General features: G+C 39.6%; 1 protein-coding gene across 1 annotated transcript in view; it reads right to left on the bottom strand.

Moving 5' to 3' along the window:
* The window catches only part of arid5b (AT-rich interaction domain 5B), a 103,242-nt gene extending 78,588 nt beyond the window's left edge, over positions 1 to 24,654 (bottom strand). The window contains exons 1-3 of the mRNA XM_015013274.2: positions 24,583 to 24,654; positions 24,030 to 24,284; positions 9,680 to 9,914 (exon numbers count right to left, since the gene is read on the bottom strand). Of these exons, the coding sequence (XP_014868760.2) occupies positions 9,680 to 9,914; positions 24,030 to 24,284; positions 24,583 to 24,603 (511 nt within the window). The 5' untranslated portion in view covers positions 24,604 to 24,654. The remainder of the gene's footprint in view (positions 1 to 9,679; positions 9,915 to 24,029; positions 24,285 to 24,582) is intronic.
* Between the last annotated feature and the right edge of the window lie 210 nt (positions 24,655 to 24,864).

Genomic DNA, 24,864 nt, shown 5'->3' on the forward strand with positions numbered 1-24,864 from the left:
ATAAACACACGGGGGGAAACTCGCACAGAAACACACCAAAACGTCTGGAATCTATCAAAGCCTCCATTACAATTACCTCTCAATGTGGGAAAAATGCAGTACCTCTGTGCTGGGAAACAATCCCAGGCTAAAAGTTCTCCATTTATAGTGTTTACTACAGCTGACAGGCTGCCTCTCTGTCTGTACGCTGCCATTATTTACTGATTAGGAGCGAAATGGTGTAAATATTGGAGAGATAACCTATATATCATGGCACAAATATGAACCGGTGTAGGAAAAATAAATGCGTTTAATTTACTGTTTATTACTGTGTACATGAGCAGTTTGGCTTTTAGCTTGAGTGCAGTCTAATGCAGGAAAACCGGACTGGATCAGTTGGGCAGTGAGGTGGATTTTTAACGAATTAACGTGCCTTTCAATTATTACATCCAAACATAATGCAAAGAAAAGCACAACAGAGAAGCTTTGGTAGGAAAATCTTTCTATCATTGACATGAAGATTCAATTAGATACAAGTTCACTGGCGTCTCCAAGGCATAACTCAATAATGTAAATCATGCTTATCTAATTTAACCAGAAATAGACGCGTCTGTGCTAATATTGTTCAGTATCAAGGTAAATAATTTAGTTATATAAAGGCAACAAAATGGCTTTCAATGTAAACAGAATTACAAAGAAGTCATAAAAGCTAGAAACATATATAGTCCATGCACTTATTTTATTGTAGACTTTTTATAATAAATGTGTTTTTCCTGAGTTGTGCTAAGATGAGGCATCAGCTGACATGTTTTGTTTCCCGTTTGTCGCCAAAGGTGCAGAAAGATTTCTCTGCAAAGTAGAAATGATCCAAGATTTTTTAAAATATATATTCGTAACCTTCCTGCTGTGTGTGGTCATTAATTATTAATATTATTAATCAGTGTTAGCAGCAGAGGTGATGTCACACCAAAGACATTTCCTATTATTTTAAAACAAAGATAAAATTATTATAAAACTGACTTTTGACACCTTTAGCATGCTAATCTAGTATTTAGCAAGGCTAGCATAGCGAGAATAAAACTGATTTCTCTGTGTATTTTCAATCTACTACTGTAAAACAGAAAAACGCGTTCACTTTTCAAAATTGATTCTTCTGCATTGTTTTTTTTTATATTTATTATCTTTTGACACAAATCTCATTTCCATCGCTTTAGATTTGGGCTTGGAAAATCTGCTCCAGGGTGTAAAAATCCAACATGGCCGCCCCGCGCATCAGAAGTTAGAGCTGCGGTGATTTGCAAATTCTTTGGACTTCATCCACAACATCTGTTTGTTTGTATCCCATTACATCAACAGCGAAACACTGTTCTGTAAAACCCCTGAATGAAAGCGTCACTGCAGCGTTTGAAGGCATGAAATGTTCTGCATTCTTAGCAGCTAATTATATCAATAGCAGTAGTTTGCCAAGTTTCTCAGGAAATCCACAGACTCTCTGACTTGCAGCAGTAACACAGCTATGGCGGACGTAACCTTGTTCCCAGAATCTCCTTCTGACGCTCGAGATAGTTGCACTGCGGCACATTTTAAAATACATCCTCCAGCAGCATCAAATCGATAAAAAACTAGCCGCATATTGACTTTGTAAACACCTGCGTTACATTTGCACCCTCTGCAGCCCTGACTTATCTGATCGGAGGCTCGCTACAGCCAGTAGCGAAAAGGGAAAGAAACAAAAAGCGGCTTAATGCCGCAGTTAAAATGGATTCACAAAGCAGATGGACTGGCAATCTCATAAAATATGCAGAGTTATTAACTGTACAATCTGTGATGTCTCGAGTGCTTACTGACTAAGACAGAATCATTCATATCTATCTGCGAGGAGCTGCAATGCAGGAAGAAACATATCAAGGGAGATGTACAAAACACTCAGCACTGAGAACGGCTTCCCAAAAAGACAGAAATAGAAATGAGTCGAAAAAAAAAAAAAAAAAACCTCCTGGTTTGCTAAGATTTAAGTATGAGTCAGACTAACTGGAACAGACAGGCAATTTGTTTAAGGGAAAGAAGGCGAATGTTGCTAAATCAGCTCCGATAAAACCTCATAATGGCTCCAGTTATTTGCACTGTTTTTCAAGTTCTTCCTTTGAAGGATGCCGTTGTTTTTATGTAAATATCTATGAATATTTGTTATATTCTGTAAATACTGTGCATATCTTATTCTTATATTTTTGTTTACCTTTATGTGAATCTGAACGTTTCAGTATTAACATGAATTTCCCAGCTGAGACAATAAAGCACATTCCTATTCTGCTATTCTAATCCCTGTGTGTGGGTTTTTTTTTTTTTTTTTAGCTTTTTCTAAGTAGAACCATTAAAAATATACGAATTTGCTTAAAAAGGCAGATGAGTCAGTCGTGTGGAGGCACCTCACTGCTGCCTGCCTGTTTAAAATGCCTGGCAGAGGTCACATCAATAGCATCTCTGTTGCTTCAGACCTGACTAATGGAGAGACGAGAGACACAACTGTTGTTTCAGCCCTCCCTAATGGAGAGACGGAGCTCTTTATTTCCTCTGAGGTATTTCTTATTGTTTAACCATCCACCAGCCTTCATCCCACCTCTGTTTGCCGCAAAAAAAAAAAAAAAAACAAAAAAAACATTATGTGACATTCCAGAAATAAAATAACACAAATAATTGATGAACACAGCGATCCGAAAAAGTCCAATTTGATTACAGAATTCAGCGTAACAGGATATGGGGTGGTCTTTCTCTCTCTTTCTCTCTGTGTCTTTCTCTCTCCTATTCAAATTCGAGGCATGCTCAAACATCTAATAGATTTTTCCACCCCGGCACACAATTTACTGCTTACAGATTTAGAATTCGCTGGCTTCCGGCCAGGCCACAGTCAGAGGGGAATTAATGATATGAGCGCATCAGTGAGGAAAAACAGCCTGTGATTCTCTCTCCTACAGGTCTGAGCATAATGAAGAAGCCATAAACTCCAAAACTGGGATATATATATATAAAAAAAAAGTATAAATAAATAAATAAATCAAAAGCATGCCAGGGAAGAGAGGGGAGGGGCGGGAGAGGCACATAATCAATACAAACACTCCATTAAATTACTTCAAAGGGGATTTTGAACAGTTTCTTGAATTAGTTCTGCAGGGAAGGAAAGAAAAAGCAGAAAGAGAAGTAAATATGTCTGAAGGGGCGGAAAGCGAACAAGTGCAAACAATACAATCTGCTCCATACTCTGCATGGAGGAGTACAGGGGAAGTGGATTTGCAAAAAAAAAAAAAAAGTGGTTTTCTCTCTTTGTCGGAGTCACAACATGGCATTGCTCTCGCAGCACCAAAGCGCGCGTTATCTCAACGTCTATTCCAAGAAAGCCCTCGGCTCCTCCTCATGTTGCAGCAGGAAACAAACAAAACAGGAGCCTCACATGTGACTGTGGCTTCAAGCGTCCTGAATATCGTTCTGTGTAGCGTCACCAGGACAAGACAACCAGGGAAAAAAAAAAAAAAACGGTGCCAGCTCTCTAGTTTTTCTTATCGCAACTTTCTGCCCACATAAACACCTCTACGGCGCTCGGAACAGCCTCGGAGGAGGGAAGGATCTACCTGCCACATCAAATTGAAATGTTCCGAGTGAAATATTGTCTGGATATCAACGCGGGGCCGGTCTGGCATACAGATCAGATGTTGCATCAGAGAGGAAAATACTGTGGTTTTCTTCCTAAGTGAGCGAAGCTGGGAGGAATCTGGAGAGAGGCAGCCCCCTTCGCCTCAGTGGCCTGTTGCGGCTTCAAGCTCGCTCAATGCAATCGACGAGCGGAGGAAGGATCAAATGCACTAAACACGGGTCTCAACTTAAGCTTAAATGACTGACTCCCGATGCAAAGCATAAAGACGCTAACAAGTGGATTTGCTGCACGGTTATTGTCCCCAATACGTGGGCTACCACAGTGAAACGTACCCAAAAAACAACAGTGGATAATAGTGGAGAGACCAGGATATAATAAATCCTGTGTTATTTTTATGTGTGCTGCCTCTGGCTACCTGCGCAGGTGCTAACAGGCGCACCTCGACAGATTAAATTACCATCAAAAAGTTACTTTCGACAGTTCGTGTAAAATGAATGGACTCATCGAACGGCGACGCGCCTTAAATGTTTGCTTGTGTTCATTCTGAATATTATGGCTTGGAATATTGGATCAAATCAACTGAAAACCGATACGTTATGACGCACACAGTCATGGGGAAGACTGCTGACTTGACTGCTGTCAGACAACTGCTGAAATATTTCACAACTTCTCAGCATGTGAGTGTGTTGTGAAGGGCTTCGGAGTCCTCTGGACTTGACAAAGGGCTATCAAAGTGCAGGGAAAACCTCAGTGAGGGAAAACCACAAAGATTCTTTGCTAAAGAAGTTCACCCTTATTGAAGCCCTTTGTTTTTATATGAAACATTATTTCAAACATAACAAAATATAACAAAATAACTGTGGCACCCTTCAAGGATTAAATATATATGAGGAGATCTGACATGTGGCCACTGAGCCCTGCTAGCTTACGGCTAACCTTTAAGGAGAAAAAGATCAACTTGTTCATCCAGTGACAAAATGGGGAATTTTACCAATTCAGTTCAGCGGGATGAATGATAAATGTTTACACGTTCTCCCTGTGAATAGCGGTGTTACTCAGATTTTTCTCCCAGAGAGCAAAAAAAAACATGAATGTTTTATTAACTGGAAACTCTTTACTTGTGCTATGATTACAGTAAAAGTCTTGATGTTTGTCTCTGAAAATACTCAGTAAGTAAATCATGAAACATGTTTAATTTTTTTTGTAAAAGTGAATAATAATAACAACAATAATAATAATATTAAATCCTCTGATACGTTGTTTAAACACCTACTTTCCAATAAATATCACTGCGTCAGATAACTTTACAGTTTTATTGCTATATTTTACAAGCACCAGTATAAAACATATCCTTTTTTTTTTTTTTTTTTGCTAGTTTTGCTCTCTACACAGATGCATTTTACTGTGTCAGTATTTTCTCAGAAAGCCCTGATCCTTGCAGCGCTGAGCGATGAGCCAGCTACAAACGACACCTCAGGTGAGGGCAGAAGTCAACACCATCGATGTTGCTGAACAGAGGAGTCAAAAGCTGCGACCTTTTATGATCATATCAAGTTCACAATGGGTTCACTGGTTTGCACAATGAAGATTTGAAGTGAAGAAACAAGACGATGGGGGGTGGGGGAAATAAATCACTGAGACATTTTTAGAGGACCAGCCATCTTTTGTGTTATTTATTTAATTTCATCAGCTGTATTTCTCCCAGCACACACCAACACCAAGTGTATCAGAAGATCCAGCTCTCAAACGCTCAGCCTCGCAGTATACAACCAGAAACCAATTTCAGCAGGCAGCAATGAAAAAAGAAAAAAAAAAGAAAATAAGAAAAAAAAAAAAAAAAAAGAAGAGAATCAGGCCAGTCCTCTGGGGAGAGATAGAGGGGCAGAATGTAAACTTCCCTGGCAAACCATCCCTGGTGGATAGAGCTGTAAAAAGAAGCTCTGAAGCTCAGAACAGGACAAGATAAACTGAGTGGACAGTTTGCATTACCTGATTAAGTGAATCACATTACAGATTACGCAAGGAGTGCAAAATACAATACAGCACACTCAGTGCTCCTGCGGAACAAAGTCGTCTTTGACTTCTCGGGCTGGAATTTGCCGGACGCTTATGAAGTTCATTCAATTAGAATATAATGAAATCAAGTGTACCTCAATTTATCTGCTGAACTACCAGAACCTGAATATTGATAGAAATGCTGGTTTTCTATCTCAACACGTGTCCGTTGTGCGTTAGATTACAGTCAATGAATCCTAGTCAGACTAAAGCGGGATTATTACATTTCAACTAAAAGGATTTAATGGGGATGCAACTTTCTTCTGTCTGAGTTCAATTTTGACTCAAAATATTCTTATCCGTTTAAACTTCAATCTCAAATACATTAAAAAAAAATCACTTTGTAGCATTTTTATGTTTGCCATGTCAGTTTATACCGCTATTTATAAAGCATTTTTCTAAGTAAAACAAATTTATTTTTATGTTTTGGCAATGTAAATAATTAGATTTTGTCTTAAAATGAGTAAATACATAAAGGTACTGCTTCTGGATGAAAAATAATTAATCAGCTAAAAATGACTAAAAATATTTGCCAACAGATAAATTGGAGAGAAAAAAATGACTATTGGCAGCCGGACTACTAATAAAAATTAAGATACAGCTCAAAGGATCGAAACAGTCAAATATTAAAAAATGCAGACAAGGTGGTTGGCACCATTGGCAAAGATTAATCAATAATCAGAATTATAGATCCTCTTTAGAAAATATAAACCTAAAATTATGATGACAAAGCATTTTTACTTCACAAGTTTTAAAAGAGATAGAAACACCAGTAAAAACAAACAGATCATATCAACACATTAGTTGCTGCTCAGGTTATTCAACTCTGTCGAAATGATCGTTTACTCAACCGACTGTCACGGTCACAGAATCGCTCCAATTGTTGTTTTGTTTTTTCTTTTTTAGTGAGTTGGAAGCTGAGAAACTCGGATCCTTTGCTGTAGACTGTCCAGAGTCAAACTGCTACTCTATCATCGCTTCAGCTCAGCACAGAAGTTTCTGTTTGGATCATTGTCCCGCTAAAAGACCCAAACAAGAGACATCATTTTAAAATCTCCTGATATGTCAAGAAGTTCATGATGTAATCCACTTACTAACAGAGTGAGCAGGGTCTTAAAGAGTCCCAATATGTGACAGGTACCCCTCCGCACTTAGCAGTGTGGATCTTTCACACCAAACACAAGTGGAGACCAAAACAGTTCCAGTTAAAGTTCGGTAAAATGTATAGGTTTGTTTGTGATGGTGTAAACCTCTAAAAATGTTTAAAAGATGCTGTTTTCTGCAGTTCCTCCTAACTAAGCAGCTGGCAGAAACTTTGATCAACATATCAAAGGTCACTTAAGAAAATATGTTTATTTTAAAATAGTTTGAAAAAGCATATTTCTTTCTTAAAAAATGATTTAAAAACAACTGTTCTCAGAATCAAGGTGGGGTTTTTTATCTTAAAACTTTCACCAACTCCTTTACTGGTGTTGGAAACAAATTTGTCAGAGTCTGTCTTTTTAGGAAGTGAAGATTATTTCAGCTACATCACTGAAACCGTTCCTGCATCCAGCGCTGTAATTTATTCGAGTTACGACACCGACTATTTCCACCTTAAAGGCTTCGGCGAGCTGTGAATGGTGCAGAACTGGCGGCGAAGGTCACTCTAATTAAATATTTTAAACAGCCATTCATTTCCAGAGACAACACACACAGAGCAGAACTCTGCTCCTTTATTATGCCTCCATGTTCTGAAGAACAAAAGAAATGTCCTCCAGCGCTTCTTAAGCACATTTGGTTTTTATATTTAAAAATGTTTAAAACAAATGCACAACAATGCATTTCAATAACAATGGCAAAAAGCCAGGAAAACTTACGACACACTTGGAAGAAGAAATAACAAAACACTGTTCCCCCTCAATAACAATGGCACACTTTATTGCTCTTTAGCACACAATGGTTTTCTGTGCAGATTGTGGTTTTGCTGCAGTATCCTGTTATGGGGAACAATCCAATTCTTCTTACATAGCTACACATCAGCCCAAGAATAACAATCAGCAAATGCATCACTCAAGGAATGGAGTCACTTCAGGCTAAAACAAGAAGAAACAGAGAGAGAGAGAGAGAGAGAGAGAGAGACAGAGGGAGAGAGAGACAGAGGGAGAGAGAGACAGAGGGAGAGAGAGACAGAGGGAGACGGGGAGAGTACAGATCTAACATAAAAATCAGTTTAGAGAATGAGCCAACGCATTACACAGAATTAGACATTCAGCAACAAGATGCTTTAAGGCTACATTTCTATCTGATCTGCTCCTGCTGCAGCATGAATATTTCATCTCAGAAGTCGGCAGCGTTGCAGTGGCATATTTCATATTTTCTATGCAAAACACAGCGCGCGGAGCAGCGCTCGTTTGCCACGATGAATAAGTGATCCGCTTCCCAAAAACTCTCCAACACTCCCCTCATATTGTTACACTGTCAACAAGCGATGCGCGCCAAAGACGCAGCAAGCAAACAAACAAACGAGCGCACATCACTGATTGTCTGCGCATCACATGTGTGCATCTGTTCCTATCAAACGGTGTGTATGCGCGCGTGCGTGAGTGTGTGTGTGTCTCTAGTGCCCCTGCCAGAATCCAAGCCCGTTCTGCTGAGTGGGCAGATTTTCTGGCAGAGTGTCCCATCGGAGTGACAAGTGCATTTAGAGACAGCCTGATGGAGTCATTAGCGGCAGCGCTGCTCATTAGCAACATAGGCACACACACACACACACACACACATGCATATTTGCAGCAACAATGGTGTTATCATCAGGTTATTGCACCGACAATGGTAAAAATCTATAAAATCTAGCCGCACATTTAGAGAACGCCAAGATATGGAACATAATACCGCTTAAAAAGGCAAGCTGACAAATCTATTTATGTGAGCATGCAATTATAGACACACACACACCCAAGCAGATTCACGTCGCATTGATTACTGGAATAACAACAAAGCATCCATTATTGATCATCTTGTCCTTTTTGCGTATGAGCTTCATGCAGCATTGAGTAATCAAGGGCAGTACGGCGTCAGAAACAAACACACAGCTGCTTCTCTTAGTGAAGCAGGAAAAGTTACACAAGTCATCAATTAATCCACATTTTGTGCAGAACAAGTCAAACATTTATAAGCCTTAAACAATGATTTATCGCAGGGCCGGGAAGCAGAAATAATAACCCTGCCTTGAATCTTTAGGGGTAAAATCGCTTTGACCTGACAAAAGGCAGCATAATCAAGGAGGTATTTTTAGCACGTTTGATAAGTTATGTTACACCATCTCACTGAGCATACAGCATTACATCACAGCCATGTGAGAGAGAGAGAGAGTGGCAAACAGCTTCAAAGAGAACATAATGTTCCTTCTGAATTATTAGACTCAAATGCCAGAGTTTCCTATTTGTATTGAATGAGTCATCTTCTGCTTTATTGTGCGACTGATTCATGGCTAAAAACTACAGCGAGACCCCAAGAGTCAAGAATGAAGCGTTAACTGGCACTTAACGGCACGGCGTACGGGAAAAATACACCAGACAACCATTCAGATGCACACACACACACCAGCGATCCTCTAAGATAATTATCACACCTGAACTGATGGCATCAGAGGTGCTATAAGCTGGAGTTTGATGTGACTACTTTGGAAGTACAGCTTCTATGTTTCGAAGTCAGGAAATAAAGCAGTTGTGCTCCATGTGATCATGATATGTTGGCAAACTGGCAACATTTACCTCCAGCCTGCGGCTATTAGCGTAACTCTTAGCTCATTATACCAGAAACAGCTACAAGCTGATGAATTACTCCAGTCAAGACAACACTTGTTAAACCAAGCAAGGAACAATAAACACAATGTGATTTATGGCGAGCAACAAAAGCAAATACATAAACATGTGACGTGACGACACGGGGGCGACGGGAGGAGTGCAGCACACGTCGTCTGGGCCGGAGGAGACCCGGGAAACGCTCCTTGCTCACCTAGCTGCGCCCGCTCCCTCTGGACGTCCTTGAAGTTGAGACCGCTGGTCAGCGTGCTCTCCCTGTAGCGGTGGAGGGCCTCGCGCCGCCCGTTGGTCCCCAGCTCGAGGAGCACCGAGGGTTTGAGCGGCTCCACCTTCAGACCGTTGGCCCATCCCGAGAAGTCCGGTACCGTCCACTTCACCAGGTCCTGGAGTCGCACGATCACCTTCTCGGACACGGCGATTACCTCGTGCTGGAAAAGAATCACGAGTTGGGCTGTTAGACCGGTAGGCAGCTCGAATTGTGATGCAGTTTATCCTAGAGAGAGTTAGCAAATGGTAAAGATGTACAGAAAAAAAACCTCCTACTTAAAATAAATCAATCTCTAATTGCAGTGTCATCATCTCACTCCAAAAATAATCCATCACTTCCTTATTCAACATAACATCAAAAAGATCATTCCTCTTGGTTCTGCTTCAAAATGGGAAAGACAGGAGAACATGCCGTCTAAAAAACAAAAAAGAAAATAAATAAAAATGTAAAAACATTGGAAGTAGTGACAAACACCTGAAAATGACAAAAACCTGTCACTGTGTTCAGTAAGAAGGAGGCGCAAAAGTCTCCATTATGACCATTTGAAGCTACATGTCAAACAACTGTTTAGGAGAAATGCAAGAAGAAGTCGTTTTTGTCCTACTATCACAAACGTCAATATGCTACGTTCTCCACATTAAACTTTGATATTAGCCGTCACCACGTGGTTTGATCAGATGAACTTTGGGATCCAGGACATGTTTCAGTGCGCGTTTGAGCTACTGGAATAAATATTAATATATAATCAATATAATTAACTTAAATACGCATGTTGATAAATGTAGATTACACTATTCTTAAAAAGAAAAAAGGTTAAAAAATTCCAACAAAATCTCACGAGAAAATTTATGGATACACAGCAACGTTTTTAGACAAAATATTAAAATATAATGAATCAAGTCAGAATATTATGAAGCATTTCCCAATTAAAATATACATTTTAGCATCCCTCATCCCGGCTGATGAAATTATCGAGACTGTTGTTTAAAGCGATGCATTTTAAAGATTAACCACATGTTTGAGGATGTGATTAGAAATACTTATTACTGCATGATATAACATTTAGCTGCAGTGATTCAGCCACAGACTGTAAGGCGGAAATAATTAGGGTCAGAAGAAGTTTGGTAAAAACCGGGTATGAAATCAGAACATCGTCGGTAAATGAAAGACGACAAACGGACCGTCGTTATTCATCAACTAAATTAGCATGAGCACCGAGCGGCACCGCGGCCGGCTGTGGGATGCACATTAACGTAAGTAAATTACAGCGGCATGAATATGGATGATGTGGATGATTGCTGAATTGGATTTATGTCGGGGAGTTAAATCAATGTCAATGAGGACGCCGCTGTTTTGAGACTTTCTGATTAGCATTTAGGAAGTTGGGCTCCTGATGTTCGAGACGCGAGCGCTCTTCGGTTACGCCTTTGGAGTTTGGAGAAGCAGGTGAAAAGCAAACGTATTAGGGAATGAATACACGGCGATATTGTGTGTTCACGGCGACGGTGATGCACGGTAGAACTTCAAATATAGACATAAATGTGTCAGTCTGGCATGGAGAAATGACTTTAAGCACAGTACTTCAGTCAGTTCAGTTAGCTTACTAAATAAGATTTACTCTCTCTCCACTGTGTGGGTTTATCCTCCTTTTTTCTTTCTTTTTTTTTCCTGAGGTTGATTCAGCTCTTTTTAATAACTCTCAAACTCGAACAACTTCAAGACCAGCGGAGTGGGGAGGCAGCAAAGACTCTTAAATGTGTTTCCATTTGAAGAGCTAATAGCTGAAGTGCTCGTTACCAACAGAATGGAGAGGTTTTGCTGCAAGATGGCTATTACAGAAATGGGGAAATCTGGAGGACAGATGTCTGAAAAGGCTGAAACACAGAGCAGGTCTCTGATGTTTACCTTGGTTATCTCCAATTTTCCAGGCATCTGTCTGGCTTTGTGCATTTCCCCTCAAAGAGCTTGTGTACGGCTGACATTAAAATAACATTCATTATGTTATATTTATGTTTGTAAGTAGAGGGTGTGCACTCAATAAAGCTGCAATCAAGTAGTCTTCTGTAATCAAAAAGAACAACTCCGCTGTAAATCCTTCATTTTAGTCTTAAAATGTTAGGATCAGCATTATTTTTCTGCTTTTGTTCTTTGTTTTGATTGAAATATTTCAGTGTTCCTGTTTTTTTTTCTCTCTCTCTCTCTCCCCAACAACGTTCTAAAAACAAACACATGTCTTCTCAGCGTTTCATATTCTCTCTGAGTGCTCCGTCTATACAATTACCCATATTCAGTTCTCACATCATCTCCAACTACAGGCATATCAAATCCCAAACAGTTGGAGACAGTATTTCCTTATAAAGCAAAAGCCTGCGAGGGATAGCTTGATATAGCTGTGCCTCCCTCACTAAGTAAAAACATCAAACATGGGTTTTTGGTCGTCTTATAATGAGCTGTCTTCAGCTGTCAAGTGGTGGCGGGTGGTTGTAACCGGCTTTCCGTGCATTGAAAAACTGACTGCCACAAAAAAAAAAAACAAAAAAAAAAACCCCAGAAAAAGCAGGCCATGTGAATAAAGCAGAACAACGGTAAATAGCATTCAGCCTGCAGCCAAAAAAGCCACATTGCTGTTTCTCCACAGAATTTATCCACTGTTCTTTGATGCAATCGGTTGACTGCGCATAAAGAAACCAAATGTTTCAGCGGAGTCTATTTAAAGCAGAGATAATAGAGTGAGACACAACATTAAACCCTGAAGAAAAAAACAAAACAAACAAAGAAAGAAAAAAAAGGCGACTGCTTTTATATTAATCCGCTGAAAGATGCGATGATTTGCGAGCGCGTCAACAGATCCTGTTTGGGGACTTGTTTGGCTTGAGAGCAAAAAACACAACAGGTGAGCACAATTCAGCAGCTGTCAACACAGTCTCCAATATAATCAGTCTATGAAGTAAGCTGCAGCACCAAAAAAAAAAAAAATCAGCTACCATAAAACAATTCCTTATTTTCTGAGACTACTCTCTCTCTCTCTCTCTCTTTTTTACGCTACAAGCCAAACTCAAAGTGGTTACAGACTGAGAGCTGGAGAGCAGGAAGATGATGAATGATTTGTGGTTTGCATAGGACATGAGATTTGGTTGAGAAATATGTAAATAGTGGAGAATTAAGAAACTCTTCTGCGCACAGTTTCTGAGAACGAGGCCGGCCAAGTCGGTTATTGAGAAAGAATTACAATAACATTATTGCACCAACCCGGGTTAACACCACGCGTACAGAAACACCAAAGTGGCACTCGGACCAGATGATTTTTATTGTATCGCCACAATCTGTTTTTTCTTCTTTTTTTTTTTTTTTTTTTTTTGGTTTGAAGTCCGAAAGAGAACCAAAATAACTTGTCACTATTGAAATGGTTTAAATATGGAAACAATGAGGCTGGGAGATGAGAACTGCAAATATTTACATTTCAAAGACTTTCAGTGAAGTATTTTCAGATGCTTAAAAGGTTTGATTTTGTAGTTCATTAAAAAAAAAACACACTAAGAAACTGCTTGGTAAAAGTGGCACAATTTGGGTTATTTAGTTAACCGAGTCCTCAGTGAAACTCGGACCAATCATGCCTGGGCTGATTTAACACAACATATTAGGGTTATTGGTTTAACTCTGCACAGTGGAGTTAGGTTACTAACCCAGAAACAGCTGCTCATTTGAGAGGGAGGCAGGGGATGCTATGCCTATAAATTTGCAGCTGCAGCCGTACGCCCAAGCTAAACAGCCCTATAAACTGTTTGGAAAGACAGAAAAATCGACTTTATTAAAATTCTATCTCTCTGTATAAAACAGAAGAAATATCGCCCATCCACAGAGAACAGCTCTTCACATGTAGAGAGCAGAGCTGGAACTAGCCTGTGCAAGCAAGCTCAGATAGACGGCTAATGTTAGCTTAAGTGAACTAATTGGTTCTCCGGCGTTAAACGGCATCATTAACGCAACTCATTGACATCGATGTTATCATGCAGCATATTTTCACATCTAAATATTTATTATTCTGTTCTACTTAAAATGCTCAGTGAGTCATTCGGCTATTTACTTCAAAACAGCACTCTGAAGAATAATTATGCTGCTTCTAAGTCTCTTGTATGACACAACAAACTGCATCACAGTTTCTGACTCAACATTTGAGTGAAAATTTCCCAGCATCTGTCCCAACGTTATAATCCGAGCTCCAGTTTAAAGAAACATCACAACAATGTGTGTTTGTTTTTTCTCTTGGGTATCTGGTTAATAGGAGGAAATAAACTAGTAAAGACTAAAAAAATCTTGAAAATAATAATCAACAGCTTGAAAGAAATCACTCTGATTCTCCTGAATCTATCAGATGACTAAACGTCTCAGCTCTAGACATCCTGTAATTTATCCAAGATGAATCACTCCAGCGGCATTTCGGCGTGCACCGCAGGGGGTCCGCGACTCACTTCTTGGGTTTTGAGCTTCAAAGATGCAGCTTGGAAACTCTGGGCCATGCCCCTATGTAAATGCCGCCCGTCCACACTGTGCTGTCATTTCCAGTTAGGCAGCTGATAATTCAGCAAAGTGGCGTCCGTTACATACAGCCAGCGGGGCCATTTGATAATATAGGTCAGAGGACTGCAACCTCGCAGCCAAGGGGCGACACAACACATCAGCAACACACCAAACACAAGGGTGCCAATTAAGTAACCCTAACTATGCAAATAAACCTACGGGATTTGTGCACTCCAGATCCTGAATACGTTATTGTTGTGTTGGAGTCATTTTGCCCCAGGTACAGAAATTAACAGATGCATTGATTAACTGCTGCCTTTATGGTTTAGTTAAAACGCAACATAAGCAGCTAAATGTAACATCCTGTATTTGCGCTTCTATCAATATTTCATGGTGTTACTGCAGCCGATGTGAGATCTGAAGAATCATCGCCGAGTGGGTTCGTTGAGATGCTGGAGTATAAAGGACTGAAAGTAGAAACCGACTGACTTTTAGTGTAAAGTTGGATCCAGCTCTAAAACAATGTCGTTGAAATTCCACTCACAAAAAAAGAAAAATCTACATCTTTTAGCAGAGCTGTGCACAAATTAGTGCGTTTGCGAGGAGCCTTATCTTTTTTGATCTTAATCATATTCTTTTGGGCAGAATAAATATTTGAGAGATTTAAAACAGCTTTTTTTCTTTGAAGAATTTAGGTTTTGTGTAGAGTACTGAAATTCAAGTTTAAGCAGCAGATAAGTTATTTACAGAATATCAAATGCAATCCAGGCCCCTTATAAAAACAGTAACATAGACCTATAAATTGTCACCGTATTGTAAGATAAGAACAAATCCAGCATCATTAGCCTACCATTCTGCACAGATAAATGTTTCCCTGCATTGCTCAAATTGTGCATCAAAAAAACAACAACACAAGAATACAACTCAAACTATTGCCACCCGCCAACCTTTGACAGAATGTCACCCTGGGTGAAGAGCCAATATGAAAAACCATCATGCGTAAGGGCTGACAGAAGCTCTCTGTCACTTCTAACATTTTTTTTCAGCCATCTTTCATGTACATAAAGCCAGACAATCACCACAGATGTTATCTTTATCTCAAGTGACAAATTTCTTCATCTGATGTGTTCAAACAAAACCAGGACATCTTTGAAAGAGGAAGCGCCTTGTCATGCACCGATATTGGCCGCAAGTTAAAATGCAGTCCAATTAGTCCAACATTCTCAACAGAACTGATTTTTTTTTTTCCAATGCTGAACTTCATTTCACTTCAATTCATGGTGAATTGGTGGTAACATTTCTCCCTGCCGATCCAATTAAAAACATCTGAAATTTCATATTGAGCAAACGCAGCTCACAAGACACTCAGTTTAGTGAATCGAGGGGTGCTGAAGCTCAGTGGGTGGGTGTGTTTCTATACTCTGGGTACACACACACACACACACACACACACACACACACACACACACACACACACACATAGAGAGAGGACTCCTGACATGCTGCAAAGGTTTCAGGCTGCTGCCTCTGAGAGGTCAGCACAGGAATTCCTAAGGCCATAGGAGATTAGTAATTGAGTAATAGACATGGTGACATGGACAATGTAGACAGAGCAGGATAAGCAGAGCAAAGGAAGGAGGGAAGAGAAAACGAGGCTATGAAACACAATATGAGTTCATTATCTGTCTCCCCTCCCCATGGCTGACCTTGACTGCAGTGTCCCAAAACAAACTTATCTGGGAATTAAAAAAGAAGCTCCAGGAAGTGTGCCAGGGACAATCGGCTCAGAGTATATTTTGTTGAGACTGCTTTCAGACTCCAAGGAGTTCAAGGTGCACCGTTTAAAGCGGGTGAAGATGATTCTTCACCGCGACGCACTGCCTAATTTGTGCAGCGTATTCATGTATGCATAAAAGTTGCTGCATATCGACGGGGGCGCTGCCGAACTCATCTTTTATTCACCGATTCCATTAAGAGATTGCTGTTACACAAGCCGTGGTGATATATGAACTTAGCATTCTTCTGCAGCATTAGCGACGGCAAGAAACGGCGAGATAAGAGGAGTTTTCAAAGCCCTCCTGAAAGTGGGTGAGGCATTCATCATGTAAGGTGACACCGCAGCAAAAAGATGTGTCAGCCCCGCTTGAATCACTGCAGCCTTATATGCTTCCATTTTAGTGGGATGCGATGAAGACGGTGAAAAGAGGCGCTGGGTGCCCAAGAGTTCACAAGTGAGGAATTAAAAAATGTCGACTGGATTACTGAGCAGGGGCTTCCCGTCCGTGGCTGCATCGGCGGATATAATAATGATCCACTGTAGCCTGAGGCATTGCAGTCATGCATCAAGGCAAATGTTTGCCTGCTCAAGTGGTGAGCCAATGACAAAGTGCAACAAACCAAGCTAAGAAACGCCAAAAGTCTCGGGTGTGTTGACAAACATGCAGCGCTGGAAACATATTATTACTTAGGCTGCAAAAAAAAAAAAAAAGAAAAAGAAAAACAACAAAAAAGAAAAAATCTTAATGTTTGTGGGACTTCTTTTTCATTGCCTTTGAAGTCTCTGCTATTACATTTTAAAAGGTTTTAAATTACACTATTCAAAATAGCTGGTAATAATTTACATGCCATTTCAGCAATGGTGAAGAATTCACTGGAGGGCAGTGTGCAGAGTTAATGACTTGTTCTGCAGCAGGAGGAGGCACGCACGCGCACACACAGCGTGAAAAAGAAAGAAAAAAAAGAAGTTCTACTCCACAAAAATTCCTGCCATTGTTATGTGAATGGGGACATTTGTTTTAATGCGCAGTCTGGACATAGTAAAAAAAAAAAAAAAAAAAAAGAAAAGATCTGTAAAAATCTACATTTACGCTCCAGCCGTTCTGCACAACGACCTTATTCATCAAAACGCTGCATATCAAAGCCACTTACACTTAACTCCACAGTGTCCCACATGCCCAAAATTATTTGCTTGTTTTTTTTTTTCCCCTTAGGAGAAAACTAAAATCAAAGAAGCAGCAAATGAATACAATCTAATTTCCCCTACAAGCTGGCTTTGCGAGCACCAGAACACATGCGTGGACTCCTGCCATGTGCTGAAGAAATGGCTCTGGATGCATGCCAAAGTGTTTTCCACAGCAATCAATACCGGGCCTACTGCTGCAGTCCCCCTGCCTGTCAGTGTGTGTGCGAGTGTGTGTGTGTGTGCCAAAGCCTTGTCAGCTACAGGGACAGAACAGAGGAGAGGAGAGGTCAGATGAAATCAGAGGTGATGATAATACCACATTAATATAACATGATCCAGGAATATTCTCCGCAGATGCAGAATTCCCATTACGAGAGCGGCCCTCCTATTATGCTGCATATGCAGTAAAAGCAGGATATGCAGTGAAAAGATAAGAATAAGCAATTATGAGAGCCTGAAGGAGGAGTGTACAATAAGTGGGTGTTGTGTGTGGTGAGCTGTTATCTACAACAGCTCTGTCCAAAAACAGAAAGTGTATTACAGCCAGGAGGGGAGAGAGGAGGCGGGCCATTTGGTGTGACAAGAAATATTGTGTCACTCAGTGAGCTTTAAAACACATGTGACTGTTTAGTCGGTGGCAGTTTGCAGGCAGGCAAATAGAGCAAAAGGGCCCCAACAGAGGGTTTGTCATAATGGGTGAGCAACCCGACACAAAGCCTGGTTAAAGACCAAGCTGGCCTCAACTGGTGGTGGTAAACACTGCCGGTCAGGCTGGGATACAGTGAAAAAAATAAAAAATAAAAAATAAAGATTTTTTCCTCTGCACATGGAGCTAATAATTAACTCGGTATAAATAGATTCATAAATTTACTCCTGATGTGTTTATCATCTAATCAGCAAAACACGGGCGCCAGGAGTTTGCATGCAGTCGCCTGAATCATTATTTTTATTTCCAGTCCAAAGCTCTTATAAAAAAAAAAAAAGAAAGAAAGAAGAAAGACAGGCTGGCTGCGTTTAAAAAGAATTGACCTTCCAACCCTTTTGACAGAAGAAAAACAAGCACAGTAGGTCATGGGTTGGTTCCTCCCGTCACTGCAAACCACAGCAAAAAAAGGGGGGGGGGGGAACTGCAAATAAGCTGCAGGAGAGGCTAGAGGCAAACAAATACCTGAGAAATAATCAGGAAATTACATCATACTTTGGAGCTCCAAAGCAGAAAAGAATCAGTAATCCACTTCCAGTAAGTTTAATAAAAGGCTTAAACAAGTTTTTCGGTATTTGTGGGATATTGGCCTCGAGCTTTAGATGAAAGCAAAGTACAACCAGCTGTTTACATTTCACATTTCAGACTCTGTTCTAAACTGTGTGAAAATGCTCATGTAAAATCTAGCATGATCTATAAATATGCAGTACAAACTACAATTATAGCAGGTTGGACATTTTATCTCATGAGACTATATGTTCTCATTTAGCACCTAAACCTTGTGAAAACAACACACTTCCTGAGAACTGCAGCTTATCGCATTCATATCTGCATGACTCACAAGCACAAATTAAGCTGTTGATTTTCAGTCAATTACAGATTTACAGTTTTCAGCTTTGCCGCAGAGCCACAAATCTATCTCATCTGAAGGAAACCAGCTTATGTGAGGTTTATGAAATCAATCCCTCTCGCAATGTTTACCTTCACCACCCAAGTGCAGAATTTAACATCTGCTTTTTAAAACATACAGCGTAAATAAATGTGTTCTTTTTTGGGCATCAGTTTTTTTTTTTTTTTGTTTTTTTTCTCCTCCTGTTTGTGTTTTTGGATTATGGATTGCATCTGCAAGCGGCGCTCCGGTATAGCTGACTCATGCAGTGCAGATTAGTGTGTTGTGAGGCAAAGTCAGCGAAAATCTGAATGGGCTCAGTGAAGGTCATAAACTGACTCCGAGTTGTCAGGGCGATTTCCACTGCTGTGTAATATACAGTAAGTAGTTTGATTTGCTCAGAGAAAAACACGCCCTTTAATTGAGGCCGGGCTACATAGCACTTATAACATTTCATCATCCAAATTATACAAACCCGGAGTCTGATCTCTAGAAGCTTCAAAAGGAAAATGATGTGTTTAAGTGGCTTGTGCTAAAATTCACCGTCCACCAAGGAAAGCTGTTTCCATTCAAACTGATATTTTGTCTCCTTTGGTTGCTTTACAACTTGTGACAAATGTGCACAACAACAAAAAACAGACTTTCAGAGGGTGGCAAATACCAGTCACTGAAATTATGTTTTTAATCCAACAAATAAGTTATTTGCGACAAATTAACTAAAAGATGCTGGTCAGCATTGAGTCAGCATTAGTTGTACACACTTGACATCAAACCACAACAGCCCCATGCCGAACCAAGCAGAGGAGACGAGACACTGTCAACCCTCAGGCAATTAACAAACCTCTGCTCTAATTGTAGGAAAAAAATATTACCTGCCACCTTGTTCTGGATAGACTGAAACAGCTTGGATATTATAAGTCATAACTAGTTTAGCTATAATTATAATGCTGAGGCAGCCATTGATGATAGGAGGCATGTCTTAGCGTGTTTGTCAAGGATAATGTTTCCGCTTGTTGGTAAAAATCAGCCACTTGTTCTATGCTTTTCTTGGTGCAGTGGGTCTAGACTCTTGGCTTTTGAGATATGATTGCTTCCTGGATGGAGGCATGGACTTTGTTGAGGTTTTAAATTTGACCCAATTGCTAATGTTATAAACCTTACTGGAAATTGCCTGCGTCGTAAACAGCCATAACGCAGAGAAGTGCCGATCCGAACAAGATTTTATTACTAAAACTACAGGCAGACTACGATTCTGAAACAGCGCAGAAAAACAACATCATCGTTCTGCTGTTTGTTGACTGACACAGTTGAAATTTAATTGGAGAATAGGAGAACTCCCAAATGTAACAGCGATAAACATCTTGGCATTTCTTAGCCGTGGTTGACATGGCACTTTATTAAAATATATTTAAAAGTTTGTTACTATGTCCTCCAGTAGTTTAGCAACACTTTTTATATTTATGTTTAACTTTCTGCCAAGTCCTAATTCCTGATTGTTGCCAATAATTAACACCTTCCAGCTGTGCTAGTCATGCAAAAAAACTATTTGCATTTCACTTTCTGACGCCATTTCTGTAATGTTTTATTTCTTAACCAGTTTAGCAGAAGTGCTAGTACCACTGTCAAATGTGCTAACAAGCAAACCATTAACCTTTGTCAGTCACTTCTAACAAATGGCACAGCTTGGCTGTAATTGCCAGGAAAAAATGTGTCCATGTTATCTTGTTTAAATAGATTTGAAACTTTATTACTGTTTCTGCAACATATTATGGCTCAATCACAAACTGACTTTTATTTCTCACGACAGAGTGATCTTAACAACTTCATGAAATACACGGACATAGCGCAGGACTGCACTCTGTAGTGATAGTCCTTTGCAAAAGAGCTGCATAATGCTAGAGCGTTACATGATCGCAGTACAGTATTATTGTGAAGTTTTGCAATGATGTTATCAGTTGCAATAAATCCACACTTTCCTCACTCCTCTCTTTGTCGCCTGTCACTTGATGGCTTCCTACATTCGGTGACATTTGATATCTTGGGCTCTGTCATCTGGATCAGGTTTGGGTTTCTACTAGAGAGAGACTCCATCTGACAGGCTGGAAATGTTATTGGCCTGCTAGGTGTGCATTCCTTGTACTGGTTATCTAATAGTCAACCAATACTGCACTTCAAACTGTTATTTGTGATGATAAAAAATACTGCATAGACTAATAAGATTATTTTGCAACATATTGTGAACTAAAAGCCCTATATTTATTCTATTTACATGCATTTAGTATCTGTATCAGGTTTTAAAATGTGTAAGAAAGCTGTTTATTCTGAATAAGGACATTTTAATACATGTTTTTATGCTGTTGATGAAGTGCAAATTCACTGCAATTCCATTTCCTTAATAAAATTTAAAGGACAAATGTTACTTGTTGTTAAAGTTTAACTTAATCCAAAAAGAACAGTTTGAAACTAACTGATTTCAGCAGTAAAACTTAATCTTATCCTCCTGACATGTATTAATTACAATTTACTCAAATAAAGTCATGCTACCTTAATCTAACTGTTTGTTTTATCAGTGTAAAAGTCAATAATCTATGCAGAAAAATAGCTTCACTTCCTTTTTGGAGTTGTATGTCAATGTGCTTTACAACATGTGGCAAATATGTGTGACTACATTTGGCAGTGCAGACCCTGTGTTATTAAATAAGTAATATTTTCCAGCTACAGTCAATGAGCTGGAATGTGAACATTTTGCAATGCAAATAAGTCTGTGGGAATAAAGGGGGTGGAGCTGGCATGTCTTGTGCAAGTCTGGTCTTTAGGAAGGCCAATGCATGCACTCAGAGTAATTACTAAATAATTGCAGTCTGTTAAATGCTAACACCAGGGGGGTTTAAAGAGGAGATACCCCTGCTCAGAAGAAGAATTCACAGGGATGATAGCTTGTCTAAGCTGCTGGCCATAAATAGCCACCTTTCTCATGAAAGGGAAATGTGATAGCTGCTCTTATTACTCAAGAGGAAAGAATGTAAGTAAACCATCAGCGGAAGAGTCAAGTACAAACACGGCTTTGTCCCCTATAAACAATATAACAGCAACACAGAGTAATCTCCACACAGCCGCAGAGTGATCAAAAGCAAGAAGGCAGCAATTAAAGTGTTGCTGTCATTATATCAGAGAGAAAAACCACACATATTGTTTGTTTCACAGCTCTTAATTTGGGACACTGATAAAACAAGCTGTTAGAATTTCGCCAATAAAACTAATGGAGCAACATGCATACATTTTCTTTGGGTGAAGATCAATCAGGATTTCAGCAGCTCAAAGACCAGTGAATAAATTAGTGACCTTAGTAAGATCATTTTACTCAACACTTTAGTACTATGAATGCTAATTAATGCCAATATTGGCCTGGATACAAGTCATAAAATAGTAAGAAATAGTAAGAAACTTTTTGAATCTAATCAAACAAGTGTGAAAGTCAATCTGTTTCAGCAACCGCACTTCTGCATTCATTAATAACAATTAATCTCATCTTGCTGGCAAGCTTGACTTCTGCACTAACCCCATCCCTAAATCAGTTAGGCATAAACATTAGTGGACTATAAATAAACTTTTTAAAAATTTTTCTAAGGGTGTGACATTTCTAAGGGTGTAAAACGTTTTTCTGGCAAACACAGCTAATTTGATATTCATTACTGCCTTACTGTAGATAGTTTAGCTAGCTAGCATTGTTGATGTAAGCATTAGCAGGGAATAAACTAACTGGGAATAAACTATCCAGTTAGTTTATTCCCTAACTGGATAGGGAATAAAACATTACAAAAATAGCAACAAAATTCTTCAATTTATTCTAAAAAGCTGTTCTACAGACCATTTATTGGCAAACACAGAATGCTAATGTGATTTTCATGACTGCCTTACATTTACTGTACTAGCTTAGCTAGCATTGTTGACGTAAGCATTAGCAGTCACTAAACTTATACATTAACTGGATAAGGATTAAAACGTTACAAAAATAGTAACAAAATTCTTCAATTTATTCTAAAAAGCTGTCTTAGACCATTTATCCTGGCAAACACAGCTAAGAAGCACCGTTCTTTGGCAACAACTGCCTTGGGGTTTAAGAAAATTGCATGTTTGGTGTCGGTAGACCAGCTAAACCTGAACACAATGCTTCTCCAACAGTGAAAACTTTTTACCCACAAGTCTAAAGTCTGTTCATAACAAGTAGACATCATCTGTCACAACACAGCTCCCATAACCACTGAAGATGACAGAACGGACACTTCAGCTGTACTAAAATCAAAAATGTCAAGGCAGGATTTGTGACCAACATAAACTAGCTTAAGTTGTTCAAATTGATTAAATGCTAACAAATCAACATGCTCGCTTTAATTTTGAATCTAAAGGCTAATATTTAAAATCCCATTTTATAGTGTAATTCCATTCAGCGTAACAGGATCACAAGCGCCACATATGGCCATAGTCAATCATAACCAAGCATGTCTGTGCCAAGAACAGCGAGGCAGGCGCGGTTACAAGAAATGTGAGCTGACAATATCATTGTTTGAGGACAGAAATGTTCACTGGGGAAAATTATGCAAAGCGAGGAGAGTATATAGTTAGGACGTGTCAGTACTGGCTTGGCTCGCCTCTGGCACCCTTTTTTATGACTTGCACTGCCTCTTTCAACATCAAGCCGCATTACAAAATAACTATCGTACGGAGCTGTATCTGATCCCATCATGCATTCATTACTATCGCGTTTCGCAATTTCCGTTCCGTATGTCAGCATATCTGACACGCTTTTAACCAAAAATGAAAATGACAGAGCTCAGGCAGGCGAAAGATTGTTGCTTTTTTTCCCCTTCTTACCCTACTCCCCTCATTTTCTTTTTTTGTTATTATTATTATTATGACACAATTAACCCCACGGAGCGCAGCCGCTGCAGTCTTATTGAGCGCAGCTGGACAAGTGCACATTCAGCATGTTGACACCACAATAGACAAACAAGGCTGAAGTCTACAACTATAAAAAGCGAATTCCGCTGTAGGTCAGTTCTTTTATGCCGATCGATTCATCAATGTCATAATAAATGCATGGGTTCCTGAATGCCTCTGAGAGATCCACGGCCAGTAAACAAAAGAGAAGCGGCGTAATATGTAAAATTCCTCGAAATAAACAAAGCGATTCGGGCATTCCTACCTCTCCGTGAGCGACGGATCGTCCCTGGGGAGTATCCTCGGGTAGGAAATAAAGTTTGGAGCTGGATAAAAGTTGCTTGCTTGTTCTTTCCTCCCAGAGAAGCTGGAGCTCCGCTATGCATATAGGATCCTCGGGTTTGCATCTGACGAAGAAAAAGTCTCCGAGAGCGAGGATTCTCGCTTTGCCATCCCGGGTACATTTAAAGGCTTTATAGAATATATATGGTCCATGTAAACCGCAAGACGAGCCCACCCACTGTGGAAAAAAAATAAAGATTGAAGTCAAGTAAAGACATTAATGAATAATTAAAACAAAACAAAAAATCAGAAACCCTGGCTTCTTTACGCTCGACTTGTAAACATCATACACCTCTTGTTTTCTGCGCACAATTACAACAATTAAACAATTTTACATGTTCTACATTTCAAACAGATGCATTAATTTCAGCGCGTGAAAGTTTTGCGGCTCGCGCGCGTGCTTACAGAAAGGTGTGGATTAATTAAAGCAGGCAGAGAGGAACTGGAATAAATCGACGCATGAAAACAAACGTTACCTTCAGTGAGTTCGGCTCCATCTCGACGTTATGAATTGATTAAACTCAACACGCTCTCCAAACTTGCTGGCTTGAATGGATTGTCGGAGGTCCTGCAAGGGGCGTAGCTATATGGAGTTTAAACTGTGATATTTTAAACGTGTAAGTGGTGTAAAAAAATTGTTTTAGTTTAAAAAATGTGCGTTTAGTGTTTTCGTTTAATTCCAGAAACTATATGGCAAAATAAATGGTTTTTAGGGCTTTATTTTAAAAACTAACAGATGTTCCCTCAAAATATTTCAG

This window comes from Poecilia mexicana, unplaced genomic scaffold, assembly GCF_051168715.1.
Source record: "Poecilia mexicana isolate PSO_F unplaced genomic scaffold, ASM5116871v1 scaffold_15, whole genome shotgun sequence".
Lineage (NCBI taxonomy): Eukaryota > Metazoa > Chordata > Actinopteri > Cyprinodontiformes > Poeciliidae > Poecilia > Poecilia mexicana.